Source organism: Nelusetta ayraudi, unplaced genomic scaffold (assembly GCF_046127955.1).
Source record: "Nelusetta ayraudi isolate G7.1 ecotype Tasmania unplaced genomic scaffold, CSIRO-AGI_Nayr_v1 ptg000006l, whole genome shotgun sequence".
Classification (NCBI taxonomy): Eukaryota; Metazoa; Chordata; class Actinopteri; order Tetraodontiformes; family Monacanthidae; genus Nelusetta; species Nelusetta ayraudi.
Genome location: NW_027466056.1, coordinates 876,945 through 899,975, shown reverse-complemented (window position 1 = coordinate 899,975; position 23,031 = coordinate 876,945). Strand labels below are relative to the sequence as shown.

At 45.0% G+C, this 23,031-nt stretch overlaps 1 protein-coding gene across 1 annotated transcript; it reads left to right on the top strand.

The window, feature by feature from the left end:
* The first annotated feature begins 3,432 nt into the window (after window positions 1-3,432).
* LOC142879307 (uncharacterized) lies at window positions 3,433-22,731 on the top strand. The gene is made up of 16 exons (XM_076012481.1): window positions 3,433-3,626; window positions 6,356-6,527; window positions 6,641-7,029; window positions 7,306-7,459; window positions 8,436-8,467; window positions 9,073-9,229; window positions 9,348-9,434; window positions 9,550-9,627; window positions 9,757-9,828; window positions 10,012-10,095; window positions 10,929-11,171; window positions 12,044-12,855; window positions 16,789-16,906; window positions 17,489-18,700; window positions 19,719-19,847; window positions 21,139-22,731. Exons 1-16 carry the CDS (start codon window positions 3,618-3,620, stop codon window positions 21,849-21,851), a joined length of 4,461 nt encoding a protein of 1,486 aa, XP_075868596.1. The 5' UTR covers window positions 3,433-3,617; the 3' UTR covers window positions 21,852-22,731.
* The last annotated feature ends 300 nt before the right edge of the window (window positions 22,732-23,031 follow it).

Sequence of the window (23,031 nt, the reverse complement as noted above, 5' to 3'; positions counted from 1 at the left end):
TCTGTTTTTTTTTCCTCTATTCTACTAGTTAGGTTAAAAAGCAAACAAAAACAACTACAGGTTAAGTAAAAAGTAAAAAAAAAAGTAAGGGTAAACAAGTAAACAGTGTGCAACTTGGTGGAGTAAAATAAGGATCTATGTACAAGTCTACAATATATAGATAGATAGATAGAGAGATATGCAACTATTCGTTAAATGTGCACATATGCTAAAGAATACCTAAATATAAAAAATATATACAAGTCTACATTTGTATACCCTGTGACAGTAAAAATAAAATAAAAAGAAACATGAAAGGTCGAGTGGAAATGTTCAGTGTAATGTAATGCAATGCAATGCAAACACCAACGTCAACAGCTAAACAGTAGTGCAGTATGAGCAATGTAAACAGGTGAAGTGGACGGATGGTTATGGCACGGCAATTGCTCCGAGTCTGTATAGTAACGATGATCATTGAAACAACTGCAGTTACTATATGGCGACGCTGCTTTTTCGAAATTCCAAAAGCTCTCGCGTGCACTGCGGTTGACCCCGAAGCCAGAGATGAAGGCAAAAGCCATATACGTGCTAAAGCACACGTGGAATTAATACTAATAATTATACTACATACACCAAGTATCACTCGCAACAACAACGACAAACCAAAAACAAGAGGTATGGGTACAGAGATGCTGCTGTCGTACTGACATCAGCACAACGTAAAGTGCCGAATGCCTCCGAGGAAACTCGCATTCCACGAAGAAAAAGCCAGGAGAGTGAGTCAAGTTAAGTGACTCGGTGATGTTTTGTTTTTTGTTTGTTTGTTTGTTTAACCGGTGAAAGAACGCAAAGTTGACAGCACGGTAACGCCGGAGTGACGTACCCACCGTAGCCATACTCACTAACTAGTTAGCTCGTTAGTTCACCTCGTCGTGTCGCCGACAACAAACACCGACGGCTTTCACAACACGAGCCCCACACTTTGACGGTATTGTGACGGTGGCAACGCACCGTTGTTCGCTTTGGGCAGAAAAGACGGAAGACGTCACGCTTTACTACGCGGTAGCTGCTACACGGACGGATGCTACACGAACGCTGGGGGGTGAAACAGTAGCATAGCGGCGACAAGTCATAGCCGTTGAGGGGGGGGGGAAGAAAGAGTTTTTACCTCAGTCTCGGAGGAAGTCTTTGGCGGGCAACCGGTCGGGAAATGACATAACTATGGACTTTGATCCCAACGCGTGTTCGCTGTAATTTAGCTGCATTAAAAAAAAAAAAAAAAGTGTAAGTGGAGCCGTGCAGCGTTTGAGCTGAAACTGCAAGCCAGTCAGTCACCGTGGCTTTTTGAAGCACTGTGCGAGGAGGACTCCTCTCTGCACACACGCCCACACGCACGTCAGCCTGTCATACGGGTGCCACACACACACACACACACACACACACACACACACACACACACACACACACACACACACACACACACACACACACACACACACTATTAATCTCGTCATTCTTTGGGCAACATTTCGCATTCGCAAATCGAAGTTCACACATAGGAAAATATTATTTTATTGCTTTTCACCGTGAGGTCAAGCAGTGCAACATTTCTGGCATTTTTCTCGTAAACATTTATCCCCCTTGCCTGCCAAGTTATGTGATGTTGTGATTCTTCAGTTTTATGTTGAAGACTGACATTTTTGCAAACGTTGCACATTACGATACTTTTGTATTGAAGATTTACATTTCCGTAAACCTTGCGAAGGATAAAGTTGTTGTTGTTTTTTTTTGTTTAAAAAAAAAAAAACGTTCGTTGTTGTGGTTTCATGTAATGTCTTAATGAGACAATAAGACAGTCTTATTGTCTGACTTAGTCCGGACCGTGGGTCTCTACGGTTACGTCATTAAATAATACACACGGAGGCGAGGCTGTGACTACAGGCATCTTTAGTCGCAGGTCAACTTCACAACAATCCACGAAGAGTAATCGCTCACCGTACACATGCAATGCTGCAGTCAAAACAGTCGAGCACCGAGTAATCGATTAGCTACACCACATTCGTACTCGCCATCTCGTCATTGACCAGCCAAAACACTCACCTATTCAGTGATGAATGGTGTTTCCGCAGCCGGAACTGGAGCAGAGGTAGCGGCGGAGCGTGGCGGAACACTGAGGTGTCGCGCTCGGCTCGGCTCGCGCTCGGCTCGCGCTCGGCTCGGCTAGGCTCGGCCCGTTAGCCGCTTGAGTCGTGGCTTTTAAGCGTGTGGCTTTTAAAAACAGCCGAAGTTCAAAGTTCAGATGTGACCCAATCACTCCCTCTTTGTGGGCGGAGTTCGGGGGGTGGCTACCTGAGTTTGGGGCCAAACTGTGTATAATATGTATGTATATGACAGTTTTGTTAAATTTGTGTTTGTACCACAGTGACACTTGTGACAGTCGCCCATGTTCTAGAAAAACATGATGAGGAATGTGGCTTAAATAAAGGGACAACTGTAAAAAACAAAACAAAAAAAGTAATTCTATGATGGCCTATTAAGTACTCTGTGTCGGTGAGTCCCAGACTTTGCCTTTTATTTTTAATCAAAACCTGAATGGTAAAAGCTCACGGAATTCGACTTTGTGATCGTCAGGGCCACTCTGAATGAGAATGCATTGGAATTATTTTGTCAAGTGATCCAGGAGACTTTTTTTTTTTTTTTTAATCAAAGTGTTTTCTGTCATATACTGAAGTTTGAAGAACATTTGGTAAATTGTGGAAAAAACAAAACAAAAATCAGCTAAAGCGGCTAGATAGCTGGCAAGTTGAGCAGGTGTGATAGTGTCTTGAGAGTGGGTGTGGTGTGGTGATGCCTTCAAGGATAAACGGAGAATTTAGAGTGGGCCTGTTAGCAAACCATGACAGTGTGTCAACATTTTTTAGACCATGTTTAAGTGTGTCTAATGTGTACAAGCAAGAGGACAATGATGTGTTTGTTGACGCTTATTGTGCCAATTTCGCACTTGCGGTTGATGAGTGTTGGGAGTAGTTTGGATCGAGCCAAACTATACCTTCGCGATCGACGGCAGATCGCGTCATTTATGACTGGCCTCACGCCACGCGGGCCGGATATGGCCCAGGTCATATCAATGTGCTCTTTTTTGATTTTTTGATTTTTTTTTTTTCCCTGCATAGTGTTTTTTTTTTTTGTTTGTTTGTTTTATAGTGTACAGTATGCGGCATCTGGTGCCACCGCTCAATTATCCATTAATATACATTTATGATGACCCAAACAACAACAAAAAAAAGAGAACCACCAGAGGACCACAGGAGCAGCCTCACTGTACAGCGCCTGGGTGGAGGAGCAGGGCTTTGTATGAGAATGCAGAAAGACTTTGTCCAGTGGAGGGCAGTGATTTGCCAAGTCGCGTCTAAACTGTCGGAGAGGCAGAAGAAGAACAACTGCTAAAATGAAAAAAAAAAAAAAAAAAAAAAAAAAAAAAAATCCAAGAAGAAGTGGAGACGTTCCAGACAGACACACACACTGGAAGCTGGAGTTGTCGTCCGCCACTCCTCGTCACAATACTGCAACAATTGGCAAGATTCGGCATCCGCCCTCGCGCTTCTTATGACATCCCATCCATACGGCCGCGGCGCATTATGATCGAGGTACCGTCATGGAGTTTATCGAACAACACGAGCCGCTGTTATTACACGACTAGCTGTCAATATCTGCATTTTTTTTTTTTTTTTGCTCATACGCGAACTGTCTGCAGTCCACTAGTGAACCGTTCCGTTGTCTGGTGTGCAGATAAAGTGCGTTGCACTCCTCGCGCCGAGCCCTTCAAACATGTTGTTGGCATTCATTCCGTGGACGTTCACCTGCGTTCAACATCACCTGTCATTTGCATTCGCTTTAGCTTTGTGGCTAGCCGCCTAGCTTGTGACGTTTCCCATTCCTTTACATTCACTTGGGAGCAAAGCATTTATCCAGGGTGGTGGTGATGATGATGATGTGGTGTTGAACTCATGACTCTCGAGACTAATGCCGAACCAATGTAGACGTACGACTTTACACTGAAGAAAGTGTTTTGTTTTTGTTTGTTTTTTTTTTTAAAAAAACGGCTCATTTTCACTTCGTAAATGCTAATGTTTGTTTTCAGAAGATAAACATTGATGGACACCATCAGCGTCTTCTGGAGTTGCACGCGAGGCACGTTGTCAACACGAGGCTGTTCAACGTGCTTTAAAACGTTAAAACAACAAACAAAAATAAAAACCAGTCATAAAATACCACACAATAAAAATGGGGGCGGGGGAGGTAATAGAATTTAGTATATAGCAAGTAAGCAGAATTTGAACCGACGCGTACGCTACAGTGAACAGTAATGTTTTCAGCTCTGACTCAAAGGCTGTGACAGTTTGAGCAAAACGTCAAAAAACCTTCTGCAAGTTTGTTCCACGGATGAGGAGCATAATCACTGAATGCTGCCTCACCTCGCTCGCTTCCTCTCTGGACACGAAACAAACCGGTTCCAGATGACCTCAGGGGCCTTGGGATGCTTTACAAGGAACTTGTAGGTCATGCATATATTTTTGGTCCAAGACCATTCTGTGGCTTTGCAGACCAGCAGTGAGATTTTAAAATCTGTCCTTTGACTCACAGGAAGCCAGCGTTGACTTAATGACGGCTGTTGCGTGGTCCGGTTTCCTCGTGTTTGTGAGGAGTCTGGCCGGCAGCAGTGTTCTGGATCAGCTGCAGCTGCCTGATTGCTGTCTTTTGTTTGTTTGTTTGTTTGTTTCAGACTTGTAAAGATGCCATTACAATAATCTAACCTACAGAAAATGAATGCATGGTCAAGTTTTTCCTTGTCCTGTTTAGACAGAAACCCCTCAATTCTAGCCATGTTCTTCAGGCGGTAATAGGCAGATTGAGTGATCAACTTTAGAATCAATAATGACCCCACTGCTGTATGAGTGTGTCAGTGAGAGGCCATTGTGAAGGGCTTTGGCGTACCGTGAAGGTGCTGGAAAGCATTGCATGTGCAGTCCATTTAGCATTTACCAATAATTACGCCAAGATTTCCGGCTTAATTTTCAGCTGTCGATGACATGGCGCCAACGCACTGATAACGCCCTGTGTCAGTGATGGATACCTGTGCTGAACTGAACTTTATTTATTTATTTGAATTAATTTATCTATTACTTTTGTTTTTAATTTGGTGGATTAATAATGCCTTTTTTTTTCTTTTAACAATAAGGAGAAAGCTGAATTGCTTGGTCAAAGGACCTTCTCACCTCACACCATTAATGTTGCAGGTTCAATACGCAGACCTTTTGTAAGGAGAAAAAAAAATAAATCAATAAATCAAATCTCCAAAAAAATAAATAATAATAATTGTAGTGGCCATTTGTCCCTTTGTTTGTTTTATACATAAAATCCGAACTGAAATAACAGAATCAAAATAATCAGAATTAAATCAAAGGTCCGCTACTCCAACGCACTGATAAGTGAATTTACGCAGGCTCGCAAACAAGAGTCCACTGTCCCAGCAAAAGTATTGTTGATCTGCGGCGATTTATTCTTTGCACAAAACAAAGGTTGCTGCTGCCTTACTTGCCCTGGTAAAAAAAAAAAACAACCATAACCCTTCCCAGTGCTGCCCCCTATGCTTAGCAGACCAATATATAAACCTAGTGTTCCAGGGCTAACACTAACTCAAATACTATGAAATATGAATGAAGCAAACTAAAGGTGTAGCGAGCCAAACAAAGTAAATAACTAAATATAACAAAAATGATTAACAACAACAACAACAACAACAACAACTGCTTTAAGTGTTCAGAGTTGGTATTCTACGTGCATTGGCTCCAACTGCTCGTTATTTGAGCCGCTGTCGTTCTTTGAATGTGTCCAAGCAGTCCTCCCGTTCTCCTGCTCACTGTACATCTCTCTACCAACCAAGACGTGGTTGTGTGTGTGTGTAAAATCCCAGTTGTAGTTTACCAATCAGCAGTCAGTAAAACAGTCAGACCAGCCCATCTGCCGCCAAAATATTCAACGTCACTTCAACTGAAAACTTTTGTTGCCCATTCCGATGCTTCAGCGAGTTGTCTTCACCACCACGGCCGACTGACGAGCCATTGGTTCAAGCTGGCAGATGCACATTGTAAACCATGCCTGTGTTGCATCATTACGCACCTGTCTTTGTATTTCCTTACAATCTCGCACTTGTTTTATGAGTGAACGTGTGAAAAAAATGTTTCTTGCGTTTTGCTGCAGGTATCATAATCTTGGAGTTCCTGACTGTGCAACAGGTTTCTTGAGTCTACATGTGCATCAGTCAGTCAGTCAGTCACTCACCCGCCCACCCACCCACTCGCTCTCTCTCAACTAGGATCCTGGACTCCAAGACCCATTGTCGCTGAATTTTACCGAAGACTACGAGGGCCAGAATTTAATCCCCGATTCCAGAAAAACAGCAGCGAGCCCCGATTCTAGAAGTGAGACGCCAGAGATCCACGTTATCATCAAAGAAGAAGAGGAGGGCTGGACTGTGAGTGACAACAGTGAGTGGATGTCCTTCACGCCACCAAGACCCTGCCAATGTCTTTTCCAAAGTGCTGTTGGATCGTGACTTTTTATGTTCTTTTTTTCTTTTTCTTTTTCACGTTGAACACAGATGAAAGCTTCAGCTCAGGAGAAAAAGAAGACACGCGCACCCGTCATCCACTCGTCAAAGTCGATGGGAGGGAGGGCGTGGTTCCGTATGAAGGACGGGGAGATGAGCGAGTGCACTTGGAGGAGTCGGAAAGCTCTTCTTCCAGAGAGGGCGAGCGGAGAAGGCGGCTCGCGGACTCCGACGACAGAACCTTGCGTCCGGGGATTGTGACGACTCACCGGCGCATCAGGAAAGCAAAGAGCTGCGGCCGCAAAAGGAAAATGAAATCCCTTCAGCGGTCCCGCGTAGCGGAGGAGTTGCTCGCTAAAGACACAACTCTGAGCCTTCAACAAAGCACATCCTCACAGGCTGAACAATGGGAGACTGCAGGATCATCCATCTGCCAAACAGTGAGTAAAAACATCATTTTACAGTAATAATAATAATAATAATAATAATTATAATAATAAGAGGAAGAAGAATGAGAAGGAGAATAATGAATGATATAATGAATAATAATGAATGATTATGGGCAAGATGTAAACCTTTTACCAATATAACAGTTATAAATCAAGCCAAATTTTACACGCTGGACCTTCGATAGGCAGCATGAGTCATATTGGAAAAAAAAAAAAAAAAATTCCTTCGTACCTGTCGAGCTCTCTGACACATTTCTATGTACGTAGGATTCTCCCAACCTCCCTCCTTCACTCGGCTCCAAGATGTCATCCACACACTTGGGGGAGCGGTCGCTGTGTCTGGACGCCAGTGTGGAGGCAGAAGATGAGGAAATTGGTGGTTTAATCAACTCGGATGGAGAGGTGGTTGATTGGGATGCCAGTGAGTAAATCACACCATCTCATCCAGTCTGTTGCCATGGACTTGTTTCACTCGGGAGGTCCTTACACACCCCGGAGCATGTTTTTTTTTAAACCCTATTGAAGTCAATGTCACCGTTACAACACACACCGCACCGGCAGCGAATGTTTGCGGGGGGGGGCAAAAAAGCGACAGATATTTTTTCGCTCCTGCGTGGAATTATTCGCAGGCGAAAAGGCGAATGCTGGACTTCTTTCCAATCAGAAGTGATGTCGGAGGGTCGATGACGTCACATCAACACGTCGGCAATGCCCAAGCTCCTGGATTGGTCGTGTTGAACTCACCCATCTGCTCCTATGTCCTTTTTTTTTTTTTCTCTCTCTCTCTCTCCCCCTTTTTCTTTTTCTAAGCCGTGGTGTAGAAAGCGGTAAACCAAAACTTCTCGGTCACCAAAAAAAAAAAAAAAAAATCACATCTTTCATTCTTTGGTTTAAATCTGTTCCGAAAAGCTTTCTAAATGATAAAAAAACATCCAAAGGAAAACGAAAAAAATTATTTTATGGCAACAGGAACTTAAATAACACGGCCAAAGGACGCTTTATTGCCGCCGCTTCTTCTTCACCTTCCATCTTTTTTTCTTTTTTTTTCCAACCATCACCAGGACGTCGTCACTTGAGTCCACTCCATTGTTTCTCCTTCGGCGCCACAGAAAGAGCCCCAAACTTCAGTCGCTTAGCCAATTTCACACACATTTTTGCGTCGTGCTTCGTGTGTATTGAAAAAAAACAAAAACGTTTTTTGCGCCGCTTATTCGCGTCGCTTTCGCCTTTTGCCCGGTGTGTAAGGACCTTTAGAGTCCTTCTCCAAGTTCTAGTCAGACAAATGCAAAATATTTTCAGAAAAGTAAAAAAAAAAAAAAGAAGAAAAATAAGTAAAAAGTACACGTGAGATGTTATGTCTGTGATGTGTCTATAAACACTTGCTTTGATTTTTACAGAAGATAGTCCTGAGCAAGACTTCCAGCACAAGGTATTGTATTTTCTTACATGGGTGGTTGTAGTACAGAGCTTATTCTGTCTCTCTCACCTTTATTAGTACCACTTATACAAACTCTGGCATGACACAAATGAAAATCAGCCCAAGCAAACTTGACAAAAGCAGCACTCTGCGCTGCTGCTTCTGCACTTCAGCAAAATCTCAGTGGGATTGAGTGAAATGTTTGTCGCCCATCTACACGTCTCTTTTCTCTCTGTGGAGTTTTTTCCCCCCTCCGACGCTCCCACAGAAGGCGGCGGCGATATAAGATTTTTTCATTTGCAGCTTAAAAAAAAACCAAACCTCACCAACGACTTTCTGAGCCTCTGATATTGATTTGATTTGATTTGATTTATTGATTTATTTCGAACATGAAGGAAAATGAGAAAATAAAAGGGATACAAAACCAAAACATACGAAAGAAAAGTTAAAATAAATAAATAAATAGGATAAGTAGGCAAACACCAGTAAAATATACATTAAGCTGCAAATGAAATAATCCATTTCACCGCCTCCTTCTGTGGGAGCGTCGGAGGGGGGAAAAAACTCCACAGAGAGAAAAGAGACGTCTGATATTCCCTCCTGGAATGTTTCCACAGGATGTTTTCCCGCCCAAGTGTCAATTACACGCACCGAGTCAGAGCGACGGCAGTCCAACGCTCATCATGGAGGTCGTGGAAGACAATGACGACGGACCGGAAGAGGAGGAGAATAACAGAGTGGTAACAGTGGCAGCTGCTTCATCCTTAAATTGCGGTAACGACGAGTACAAAAAACAAAAACAAAAAAATAATGGATTTCTCCAGGCTTGTTGAGAGAGTAGCCACAACTTGGTCCTGATGTCCTCTTGTACCTCACGTTTGCTTTTCCTAAGGAAAGAGACGCAGAAGAAAGAAAAAAGTTCCGGAAACAACGGTGACGTTGGAAGAGCCTGAACCAGAGAATCCAACTGCTCTTCCTGGTGAGTCAGGGGGAAAATAAAGGGTAAACGTTTGATCACATCAGGCAATGCTTTTCACATTATGGTCTGGAATGAGTAGTTTATGAGTGATCTGATCTGCTGCTGTCTGCCTCAGTCAAAAGACGGAGCAAAAGAAAGATTGTAGAAGCTTTGGCGTTGCGCAGTGAGAAGTTGCTGACAGAAGAAGAAGAAGAAGAAGGTGAGTTGTTCAGCAGCGATGTTCAAACACAGGAGTTTGAACTTTTCTTAATAGTGATGGTCTCTCTCTCTCTCTCCCTCTCTCTCTCTCTCTCTCTGTCTCTCTCTTTTAAATATACTTCAGCACCAAGGCGCACCCGAAGAAAGATAAAACGCTCACAAGAATTCAACGCGAAACCTTTGCGTAATATTCCTGGTAAGACATAAAAAAATTTTTAAAAAAGGATCAGGTTTTAGTCATTTTATTAAAAAAATATTTTATTTAAAAAAAAAAAATCAATGCACATGTTTTTTTAAAAATACATATAATAAATGAGTAGTTGAGCTCAATCAACTGTTGCTGAAACTTTTTCTTTTGTCTTTTTTACCCCTTAATTAGCAAAGCGTCCGTACCGAAGACGAAAAGGCACCAAACAACCTGCTGAACATTCTGAAGAAAGCACAGCTGCTGCTGCTGCTGCTGGTGAGAGCAAAGCCATATCATTAAGAGTCCTGTTCAGGTCTGAGTTCATATCTGTAACGATGTGCTTTCATTGTTAGTGCAACTCAAACAATGACTGTTGCCTTTGTCTCGAGCACTGAAAGCACTGACGCACCTGCGTGAACCATTCCCACAAGGATGCTCGCGGGAATTTCAGCAATTATTGTTGAAACAACTGTCATTTTTTTGATTTTCTGACATCACAATATGATTATTCAAACATTTTATTTCAGTGCTGTGAAAAATATTTTCTCCCTTTCTGATTTTTTTTTCTTTCTTTTTTTACATGCTTGTAATGCAGGTCGTTAGATATCGTACTTCTAAGTCCTAGACCAGCAGTGTCAAGTTTAAATACACAGTGGGCCAAAATTTAAAAGCTTTTAATTTGAAAGGCTTTAAATCAACTTCCTGTCCAAACGCGTTTAATTTGAAAGGCTTTAAATCAACTTCCGGTCCTGACAGTGCAGGCGGACCTCTCAGAGCAGGCGGGTCCTGACAGTGCAGGTCTGCAGCCAGACTCTCTTGGCTGTTTGAGACCGCAACCAGTTTCATTTTATTGCCTGCAGGGGGCAGCGTCGTGTTAAGGTGTTATGGGATGGCCTGCGATCAACCGTTGACAATGCAGAGAGCCCTCTGGCGGTGCTCAAGAGTTTCAATTCAACCCGATGAGGAGCACTAAGTCCATTGAAGAATATCGTCATTGAATACATTTTCAAGATCTATTGCAACAAAGACATGAAGCTTGCCAAACAACACAACTTGTAAACGGCTTGCGATGTCATCCATCTCACTGCTTCTGCCCCCCCCCCGCTCAGGGAAAAAGCGCCCTGGCAGAAAAATGCTCTGCGTTCCGTTGGAAATCCCACCTGAACTCCTGAAGGAGCCCAAAGAGAAGATTGAATATCACTGCTCGGTGTGCGGAAAAGAGTTCCCGCACGCCTACAAACTGGAGCGGCACCAGCTGATCCACACGGGGGAGAAACCCTACTGCTGCTCCGTCTGCGGCCGCGGCTTCAACCAGAAGGGAAATCTGAAGACGCATTACAAAGTCCACTTTGGTGAGATGGCAACACCCTTTTTCCTTCCTTCCGCCTTCATTACTTTTTAATGCGTGAATCTGATCAATGATTTTTCTTGGCTGAAAGAATGTTGTTAAATTGCACAACTTCTTATGATGTTGGAAACGACTTTATGATATGATTTCACTGGAAAACAAAAAAAAAATCAGCGGTGGAGGAGTGAAAAGATGCATCAAGCCCTCCTCTGGATATTTACACACTGTTGCAATCACTTTGCCTCAAGGCCTCAGAATAATCTCCACTAGATGAGGTTGCTGTGCTGCAAACAGTGAGGCTGCCATAATAATAAAGATGATTATAATGATCCATTTTACTCAAAGGTTGCCTTTCTAAACACCCAAGGTCACCAGACAGGAGCAAATGGCAACAGTACATAGAAAGCAGGCCAAGGCAGAGATGTTGTGTGTGAAAAGCTCAGCTTTGATTCATGAGTTATGAAAATCGGACCGTTTGTCCTATTTATTTTTTTTATTTTTTATTTTTTCTTTCGTATGTTTTGGTTTTTGCATCCCTTATATTTTCTCATTTTCTTTAACGTTCGAAATAAATAAATAGAATAAAAATAAAATCAAAATGTACATTATGCAAATGGGGTAGAAACTATAGTTCCTAGAATGAAATGTATTGAAAGGTATTTTGTTTTATTTTTTCCAATATTTAAATTGAATGTTTGAGTGGCAGGCAGTTAAAGTGGAACTTAAACATCAGAAAGAGAAACACTTGTGAGGAACGTTCAGTATTTCTTTGGTTGTTTTTTTTTTGCGATTTTAAGTTAACTGAAGTGAACAGAAGGAGGAACTGAAGTCGCATCGAAACCCTGCAAAAGTCCAAACAACCTCTCTGTGTTCAAGGTGGGAAGGACGCGGTGGAGTTCGACGATCTGAGTCCAATCCAGTCGGAATTCTGCGAATACTTGAAGTCTCTGCCGGGAGAGTCCAAGATCAGATCCTCCCTCCACTGCCTGGAATGCGGCAAAAAATGCGAGAGTCAGTCGGCGCTCCAAGCTCACCACATCACCACTCACGCCGGGGCGGCGGCGGAACCGGCGGAACCGGAGGTGACCGCGGCGCCGGCGGTGGCGGCACCGGCCGAGCGCGGCTCGACGCAGCTGCTCTTCTGCCGCCGCTGCAACATCCAGTTCAGCGCCAAAGAGAAGCTGCAGGAACACATGAAATCGCACGTGAAGGAGAAGCGCTACCCGTGTCCCGACTGCGGCAAGCGCTTCATCAACGAGAGCTACATCCAGGTCCACCAGCGCATCCACACGGGCGAGAAGCCCTTCCTGTGCTCGCAGTGCGGCCGGGCCTTCCACACCGCCTCCTCCCTCAAGCTGCACGAGATGCAGCACTCGGGCGAGCGGCCCTTCGCCTGCTCCCTCTGCGGGAAGACCTTCCGCATCAACTCCTACCTGACGGCCCACTACCAGACGCACATCAAGGACCGGCCCTTCATCTGCAACGTGTGCGGCAAAGGCTACTCGCGAGCCGAGGAGCTGAAGGTGCACCACCGGCTGCACACAGGAGAGAGACCCTACGAGTGCGCCGAGTGTGGCAAGAGCTTCATCTACCGCCAGGGCCTGCGGCAGCACCAGCGCACGCACGAGGGCCGGCGCATCGGACCCACCAGGCAGCTGGGCCGACCCAAGCAGGAGGTCCGGCCCGACGTCTGACTCGCGCCTCCCCTCAGGCTGCATTTGAATGCACCAGCAGTCAAGAGTTTGGACACAACTTCTCATGCAATGTTTCTATTATTTTATTTTATTTTTTTAAATCTTTACAACTTTCTACACTGCATATAGATACTGAAGACATCAAATATATGAACAAGATATACAGGCACTACCCGAAAAATGAGAATATCAAGTGAAAGTTGTTTTATTTTGGCAATTTATCATAAAAGATGAAAGCAACACATTTTATTGAGCCATTACATGCAAATTGACATCTCAAGCAGTTCCTTGTTGTAACTTTGCTGATTGAGATTTTCATCTTATTAAAACCACAAAGCCACAAACTCAGAAAATTATTATAAAATTTGAGTTGTTTTTTTTTTTTAAGCTCCAAGACCTGATCAGCAAAATCCAAAGAAATAAAAACTTGAAATATATTGATTTGCATATTATTCCTTTATATATTATGTCAAATTCACCTTTTAAGTTGAATTGCAGAAATACAACAACCTTTTTCAGGATATTCTCATTTTCTGGGTCGTACCTGTACGTGCTATAAGACAGTGGTCCCCAACCACCGGTCATTTGGTGCCGGGCCGGACAGAAAGAATAATTTTAACTTCCGTTAAAGGAATCCCGTTTCATTCATTGTCTGGGTCTGAAGAATTTAATTTTGAAAAATGACCGGATCCTCTCCGTTACGTCCATCTAACGCTCAACTCTTGACGCACGTCAAGGCGCTGGTCTCGGGCCACCCGTGAAAATATTGTCTCACATTAAACCGGGCCGTGGTGCTAAAAAGGTTGGGGGGCCGCTGCTCTAAGACACAGCAAAGAGAAACCCGTTCAATAACTCTTAAATATGCTTTTTATGAAAGGCGGCTATTTGGAAGAATTTCAATATAAAACACGTTTGAGTTATTTGACACTTTTATTGTCTCCTCCTCATACGCAGTTTTGATGCGAGATGAGAATGAAAGAAAAAGACATTGAATTCCAAGGTTGAGTCCAAACTTTTGACTGCGGGTGTAGATTGAAAAAGTAATTCGCACTTTCTTCCCACTCTTCTTCCTCCTCTATTATGCCCATTGTGTACAGACAAAACGATCATCGCTGTTTTGACCACCATCTGCTGCACAGTTAGTACAGTCGAGTAAAGCTTCCCGGGGTTCCGTGCACCTTTTGTAGCCATCGTTCAGTGTTTCCTCTCCTCGATAGTAGCCCATCTGCCTTTGTGCCTTTGTATCCTGCATGCCAAATACTAATATGTGATGTTTAAAAAAAAAAAAAAAAAGTATGCGCAATATCCTTGTTATTATTACCTTGTTATTGTTTAAGGTCCATGTGGATGGAATACAGGCGTTTTTTCAGAGAAGTGTCTGGCTTATTCTCCACTAGAATTCAGCTCTTTCTAAGAAAAAAACAAAACAAAACCTTCTCTCTGCAGTCTGTCTTTGATTTCAACCAATTCAAAAATAATACCAAACATTCTCAAATTATTCCAAACTGTGACTGAAACGACGTCCTCTTCCCTTGTTTCCTAAATAACTGTGTTGGAAATCAGTTGTCTACAAATGCAAAAAAAAGTAAAGCGGTGATGAATTACAATAGGTGAGATTAATACAGTTGTAACCCCCGTCTTTGAAGAACTTCCATTGTTAGAGAATACACTTCAGGATGTGGATTTGACTGTCTTACAAGCGGTGATGAACATCTGCTTCTGTTACAGCTCATGAACAAAAATATGCACCCGGCACGAAACCGCAAGTCCCGCTTGCTTTATTCAGGGCTGATCATAAACATTAACCCCTAACCAATGCAATACACACGGCATGTAGACCAATGCAGGGTGGCTGTGGCTCGGAGGGGTTGCTGGTTGGAGTCCTGCCTTTTTGAATGACTGTCCAGGCAGCGCCTGGCGTGGCAGCAGCCACACATTGTCGTATGAATGTGTGCATGGATGAACGAGAGGACTTAGCAAAGTGCTTTGGGCCTGGTGCAGAAACAAAGCGCCACATAAGTGCGGTTCATTTTTTTTTTTCTATAATTCAATGCCTTTATCAGAAACTCGTGCATAGAAAAATATCCTGAATTTCTTTTATTTTGCTTTATTTTTTAGTGTTAACTAGTAATAATGTAAACAATAATTACATCCTCAATTATTAGAAACATTGCTCAATTTTATTTGTATGTCTGCAGGGAAACAATTCAACTCGTGGAAGAAAAGCAGCAGAGGCCGGCTCAATTTGTGGCAGTCTCTCAAGAAAAGTGTATTAGTAACAGGACTTTTATATTGATCCTAAAACACAACCGGAAATTTGTTGCAGGACTTTTATTTTTTGATCTAAGACAACCGGAAGTTCCGACACGACTCTTAGTCGCCAGCAGCTAAAGCTAGAAAGGTTATCATCACAAGCTTATCAAGCACATTGAAGTCATTATTTGCAGTTCACTGGCAGAAATCTGACACACAGCCTGAACACATGTAGCATAAAAAAAAAAATGAAAGGGACGTAGAACGGTAGTCAAATAATTTCAATAAACTTATGTCGAGCGTCTTCTTTTTTTTTTTCTTTTTTTTTTTTTACCTGGGGGAGAATAGAAACCTTATGCTGAGGTTGGTCAAAACTACCTATTGTCTGCTTTGAACAGTAGCTAGCTGCGGAGACAACTCGTGCGGGAGTGGCGATGCATTTACAACAGCGATAATCATACGGTCGGACTTACTCGTGCTGCTGATTAGCAGGTGTAGCTTTAGGGGGCTAATTGTTAGCTGATTGCTAAGTTCAGCGGCTAGCTGGCTAATAACACTCCTTGAAGGCTGAAGTGCTCGTTGACCGAGTTGATGGTCACCGCCGGTCGGCACCGCGTCACCACTCCAACACATCCCATTCAGAGGTCAAATGCTGTCGTCCGGGGACGCACGACCGCCGGCTCGTTCCTGACGAGATGGATATCAGGACGCGATAAATGCCAACAGGTTAGTCGCACGGCTTGAAAGTGGCTCAAACGATTCATTGGGATGCGCAAACAGATGCAGCCAGGGACAAGTCCTACCGAGCTAATGCCACTGAGCTAACAAGGCTAATCATCGTAACTGTGTCTGATACTTTACAACACTTTCGGTTCTCCCCCCCCCCCCCCTTCTTCTTCTTCTTCTTCTTCTTCTTCTTCTTTTTTTTTATTTTTTATGAATGAACGTAAAGAGCGCAACAACCAGTGCGTGTGCCTTACAATTGCCTCACCAAGCAGAGCGAATGCATGCACATTTGCTTTGCAGCAGACAGTCCAGGTGGGGCGCTCCTCGGGCCCAGACAGGTTATTGAAGGACCCCCCCTCCCCATCACAACAACAAAGCAGCTGCTCCGCTGCTGTGAGACTGTCTGAGCTCAGCGAGCATGACGCCGAATGAACCCCGTGCGCTTTTCAAGCTGATTAGCGGATGCAGGAGCTCAACCGAGCCTCACAGCGGCCAGCCACGTAAAAGACTGATTTGCAGTTCAAATGTGGCTGAATTGGCTGCTCTACATGCAGTTGAATTGTTGCCTTCACGTGACAGCTGAGCTGATGCATGAAGCATTAAAATATGAGATGCTGTTTTTGAAAGGGATTTTTTTTTTCTTTTTTTCTTCTTTTTTTCTTTTTTGCAAAACTGTTGATGCTGTTTTCGACCTAATGAGGTGTGGCAACAAAACAACTCCTTGCTGTTGCAAGTCAGATAAATAAATGGTTTGGCAACTTGCTGAAGTTCTTGCTCCTAAGCTGCAAGCTGGCGTCCTGACGCTGTTTTGCAAAGCAAAAAATTTGCAAAATTTCTTTGAAATTGAAGTGGTTGTCATAGCCACACATGTGGAAACTATTGACCTAACTGCTATTCCTTGTTTGTTTGTTTGTTTGTCTTTGTCTGCAAAAGTGGTGTATTTGAGAGATGGACTGTGAAAACCCAGAGGACTTTGCACCAGTACTCGTCCTGACAGAGGAAGAGCAGCAGGACATCGGAGGACTGATCAACTCTGACGGAGAGGAAGTCAATCTCACGGATCTCAGTGAGCAATTACGAGGATAGCAAACGTGCACTGTGGTCGTTGTCTAGGTGATAGCAGGAGGGTAAAACTTGGACAGGTTTTTTTTTGGTCTGCGTGGTGAATTCTTAATTTTCCAAGTACAACCTAAATCGCTCTGTAAAGATTACACTGTAGTCTGTATGCGTTGGGATGGTGCTAATGTCATTAAAATGTGTAAATTCCCAACCGTATTTATACCCATATTATGTCATTACGCAGCAAAAAAAAAAACACGTTCAATAGCTCTAAATATGCTTTTTATGAAAGTAGGCTGTTTGGCAGAAGTTCAATCTACAACGAGTTTGAATTATTTTCCACTTTTATTGTTTCCTCCATAATTCCACGCGTGTTTCGTACGTCGTTTTGGTGCCTCCAGTGAGAAAGTGCAACCGTCAGTGGTCGTGAGGATGAAAAGAAAAAGTCATTCAGTCCATCGGCTGAGTCCAAGCTGTTGACTGCTGGTGTGCATGCGCATGGAGAAAACCAATGACTGTCTGTTGCTCTCGGGGTATTTAAAGCTCTTCGACATAGTTCCTGTGTCTGAGTGTCTTCCTCTATGTGTAGGGGAGAAGGCCACCCCTGGCATTCTACCTGCTGCTGCTGCTGCTGCTGCTGCCGCCGCCGCCACCGCGGCTCCCGCAGAGACTTTTGACCAGCGCGAGAATGAAAAACCGCCGCTGCCTCCTCACAGCTGCTCGGTGTGCGGCAAGGACTTCCCCTACGCCTCCAAACTCCAGCGCCACCTGCGCACGCACTCGGGCGAGAGGCCCTTCCCCTGCTCCGTCTGCGAGAAGAGGTTCCCCGAGAAAGGGCTGCTGATGATCCACCAGCGGGTCCACACGGGGGAGAAACCCTTCCCCTGCACCTTCTGCGAGAAGAGGTTCGCCAGCCAGGGGGAGCTGCGGCTGCACCGCCGCACGCACACCGGCGAGAGGCCCTACCGCTGCTCCATCTGCCTCAAGACCTTCTCCCGCCACTGGCACCTGAAGACCCACCTGGACGCCATGCACTCGGAGGTGGTGGCCGGCTTCACCCGCAAGAAGTTCCCGTGCCAGGACTGCGACAAGAGCTGCAACTCGGCGGCGGAGCTGCGCGACCACCAGAGGACCCACACGGGCGAGCGCCCGTACCAGTGCTCCTTCTGCGACAAGAGCTTCGCCCTGTCGGGCACCCTGGTGAGGCACGAGCGGCTGCACACCGGCATCACGCCGTACCACTGCGCCGACTGCGGGAAGACGTTTGCGCAGCAGTGGACGCTGACCACGCACATGCGCACGCACACGGGCGAGAAGCCGTACAGCTGCGCGCAGTGCGCCAAGTCCTTCGTGGCGCCCGGCGAGCTGCGCAGGCACACCAGGATCCACACGGGCGAGAAGCCGTACGCCTGCGCCGGCTGCGGGAGGCACTTCTCGCTGGCCGGGACGCTGCGGAACCACGGGAGGTCGTGCACGGCGGCCGGCGACCGGTCGTCACGCCGGCAGGGCGGCGGCGGCGGCCGCAGCGCCCAGGTGGAGATTCACTGCAGTCTGTTGGCTTTTGTGTTGCGCCACTGGTTGCTTCGTTTTGTGATGGGGAAGTGTTTTCCCCTGCAGGTTGCCCCGGGTCCCGCCGGGCCCGCTGGTGGGAAGCGTTTCTCCCCAGAAAGTCCTGCCCGTGACGACGGCGATCAGAGTCGAGACGGAGGCGGGGAGGCTGAGAACCGACTGGAGCAAGTTGCCTCCACGTCGCTTGTGAATGTGATCGTGAAGGAGGAGGAAGAGGAGGAACCTTTATGGGGTGAGAAAGGAGCTTTCATTGATTGATTTGTTTAGAATAGAATAGAATTGAATTGAAGCGCCTTTATTAATCCTACTATGGGGACATTTGCATAATTACAACAACAAAATGTGCAAAGAAAAATTGTGTATGAATTAAAAAGAAATAAAAATGAAATATTCATATATTTACATGTTATGAACTGTAGTGTTGTAGTACTGGACATTGCTCTCGGGCGCCAGATCACTTTTTAAGGGCCTCGGTCTCGGACTGGGCGGACTGGCGGTTTTTTGATCCAGACCAGTGTGGAGACTCAGCCAGCACTGTAATAACACGATATTAACAGAAAAGAATCCAGCTGCTGCCTTGTTACGCTCTTTTGGTGACACCCAGAGTGACACCCTGCCCTCTTATTCCTAGTGAGTTTGTTTTTTGTTTTGTTTTTTAATTTTATGAAGCAAAGCTGTTGTTTTTGTTTTTTTTAAATGGTTCAAAATAGTTGGCAAAGCAGCAAAATGTTCAGGAAAGGGATTAAAAGACGCCTTGCTGGAAAGAGACGTTGCTGTTCCATTTAGAAGCAAACTGGAATTTAAAAAAGATTTGTTGTTATTTCTCTTTGATATATAAAGTCTTGGTCTGGTCTCCATCTCCATGCTCTCCAGTCTTGATGAGGTCTTGGTCTTGGTCGCTGCCGTCTGGACTGCTGGATTATTTACAGTTGTCTACACAATGCCTGATATTATCAAGTCTTTTATTGCACCGCTATGAAAAGTTAAGAGGTCAAGACGATGAATTTGCCGAGTGCAGTTGTACAGTTGATGGCTGCAGGCAGGAATGACCTGCAGGGGGCGCTCCTTCTCGCACTGAGGCTGCAGCAGCCTGGGAGCTGAAGGAGCCGCTCAGGCTCTCCACAGGGGGGCTCCAGCCAGGAGGGTTGGGAGGCGTCGTTCCATGATGGATGTCAGCTTGGCCAACATCCTTCTGTCTGCAGCGCCACCTCCTCACACCGACGGTTGTGCTTTCTCTTGATGATTGGCAGTGGAGGGAAGTGGTGACCACACGTGTGAGAGTGAGCAGGAGAGAGCAGAGGAAAGCCGCGAGCAGCAGCAGAGAGAGAGCTTGGACGTGAAGATTACGATCAAAGAGGAGGAGGAGGAGCCCGTCAAAAGTAAGAAGTGTGATGTCATTGCATATAACTGGACCGGATGCCGTCAGTATTGTATTGTCTCTCACTCACAGACAGAAGGGTGGCGTGTTGTCTGTCAGACAGACAAAGCCTCTGGATGTAGACTTGTATGTGCTGTCCCGATGATAAGTCATCATGTGCATAGAATGGAATAGAATAGAATGCCTTTATTAATCCCACTTTGGGGAAATTTGCACACCGACGGCAACAATGTAGTGCAAATAGAAGGAAAATGGTTGTAATTAAAAATCAATTTATAGAGTTTAAAAAAAAGGGAAAACAAGATATTTGCATCAAATTCACCTTTTAAGTTGAATTGCAGAAATACAACAACCTTTTCAGGATATTCTAATGTTGTGGGTAGTAAAACACATTCTGTACTGTACAGGAGACACTGCACGGAGGAGACTGATTGACAATGGTGTAGTAAAGTACAGTCCTTTAGCCAATCAGGATGCCGAACAAAATGCGCGTTCAAACTGTACGCTGTTAAAAAAAAGAAAAGAAAAAAAAAAGCATGCAAAATTACACTAAAAACAGCGAGGCCGCGAAAGGTGAACCGCGTTATAGTGAGGGACCAGTGTATACAGTCCACTCAAATCAATCTCATGTCCAACAAACAACCGCATGACATGTGCAAAAGAGAGTCATATTGTGCAGTTTTCTTTTTTGAAATTATCTTTTTATTTAGAAAGGCAAATTTCCGTTGCATACATTCAATACAGACTTAGTCGGTCAAAAATATGTAGAAAAACACAATTACATAATGTTCAGAAGAATTTGTCCATTTTGCCTTTCTGGTTTTTGTTTTTGTTAAAACAAAGCAAAAGCACATTCATATGAAATCAGATGGAATCGATTTGATGTACTCAGTCCATTTGGACCTGATCCTACAGAACGTTTCTTTTTCAACCCTGAGAGAATAGGATATCTTTTCCATAACATAAATATCATAAACAACGTCAATCCAGTCATCAATGGTGGGCGGTTCTGCTTTCAACCTTTTCCTCCTGACGGATTTCTGACTGGCTGCCAATAATATAGTCGGTAGTTTTTTTTTGTCTTTGGTGTTGCATGTTTCAGACACGATGTTACCCAAATACAAATGTTCACAATTAAAAGGCAAGTTTACATTAAATACATTTTTTTTCTATGTTTATGGATCTCCACCCGGTAGCTTCTTATTGTCTTGCAGTCCCCAAAAACACATGAAAAAAATGGTTGGCTCATCCGCAAGGTTTCCTAAAGGTTTTTCTGTCCGCTGTGTTGAAAGAGGGCTCCGATCAGGCCACCAGCAGCGACAAGGAGACGACGGACCAGAGCGACCCGGGCGACAGACCCACAAAGAGCTCGTACTGCTGCGGACTCTGCGGGCGAGACTGCCACAAGATGTCGGCGCTTCAGATCCACATGAGGATCCACTCGGGAGAGAAGCCCTACCAGTGCTCCCTGTGCGGCAAGCAGTTCACGCAGAAAGGTCAACTCAAAGGTCACCAGAAGGTGCACACGGGCGAGAAGCCCTTCTCCTGCCCGGACTGCGGCAAGAGCTTCGCCCACTCGGGCGCCATGAACCGACACCGGCTGACCCACACGGGCGAGCGGCCCTACCACTGCTCGCTGTGCGACCGCAGCTTCAACCAGTCGGGCCGGCTGAGGGAGCACGAGAAGATCCACCTGGGCGAGAAGTACGACTGCCCCGAGTGCGACAAGAGCTTCACGCGGGCCTCCAGCCTGAAGAACCACGTCAGGCTGCACACGGGCGAGAGGCCGTACCGCTGCGACGTGTGCGGGCGGGGCTTCAGCCGCTCGCAGAGCCTGCGGCTGCACCGACGCAAGCACCAGCAGCAGTTTGGCAGCCTGGAGGAGGAGGAGGAGGAGGAGGCCGCCGCCGCCGCCGCGCTGGAAGAGGCGCACAGCGACCGCCTGTCCACCAGCGACAACGACTCGCCCATCAACATGTGCATCACTGACAAAAACAACCTATAACATATTTATATGATGCTTTGGGGCCATTGGAGAGTGAAAAAAAAAGAAAAAAAAAAGCAAAGGACTACCTCTGAAAATCCACTGACCTTTAACCTTCACATGGTGGTTGACATTAATAATTGAAACATGGTATAGGGAGGATTGAACAGCCCCGAAGCAGCTGGAGTCCAATAATAAACGGGCAGCTGATGTTCCAAAACCTTATTTCTAAAGAAACAAACAAAAAAAAAAAGATATCATGAAATGTCTTTTATTTTGTAAAAATCTGGTGGACGCTTTGCGTGAGAACCCAGTGGTTGCACTTTTCTTTTTGTTTTGTTTTTTGTTTTTTGTCAAAAATATCCCACGCAGAGATTCTTCGGCATCGACGCCGACTCATCCGCCACGCACAACTTCATGTTCGCCACGCCCACTTTCATCCTTCCAGCCAATCACACACACACAGAGAAATTCAAACAACTCAGTCAGTCCCTCCCCAGTCTGTATTGTCTGTTACCAACTCATCTAGCACTGCTTTGGAATGTATTTAACGGTCAAATCATGAAACATGGACCAAGCATGTGAGACATGTACAAAGGCCAAGCACCTTCTGAGAGGGGGCGTCGTCTTCTGATGCTGGAACACAAAGGGGCAATGATGTGTGGCCGCCACCGGGATGTCCGGTCCGACTCACTGTTGCCTCGTCTAATGGAAACCTGATACTTAATAAAAAATGTACTGAATTAGTCTCAGGCTATTGCACGAGACGTTGACTGTTATGTTTGTGTCCACCGGTCCCCTGCTACACAGCCAGCTCACAACCACCCCTGGTGGCAGAGTGGCTGCTGCTCACTGCTCCCTCACTGGATGGATGGCTCACATTTGGAGGAGGAGTTTCACGTCCTTGTGATGGTGTCTGTGGGATTTCAAGCTGAAACTTTTGACGTGTAGAGGGTTTGTGGCCACTGGAGATTCTATTATGTTACCGAATAAGGTGTCAAAGATTACGTTACGTCTCAAAACGTCAGTCAGCCGTTTCTTTGAGATCTACTTGTTGATGTTACGGGTCACACAATTCAATTCAATAATTTCAATAATTTACTGACTAAACATGACCAAAAGGTGGCTAGCGTGTTTATTTATTTATTTTAAACAAACATGCAGAATGTTGTGAAAAAGCAAAAGTGGGCGGTCCAGCCCG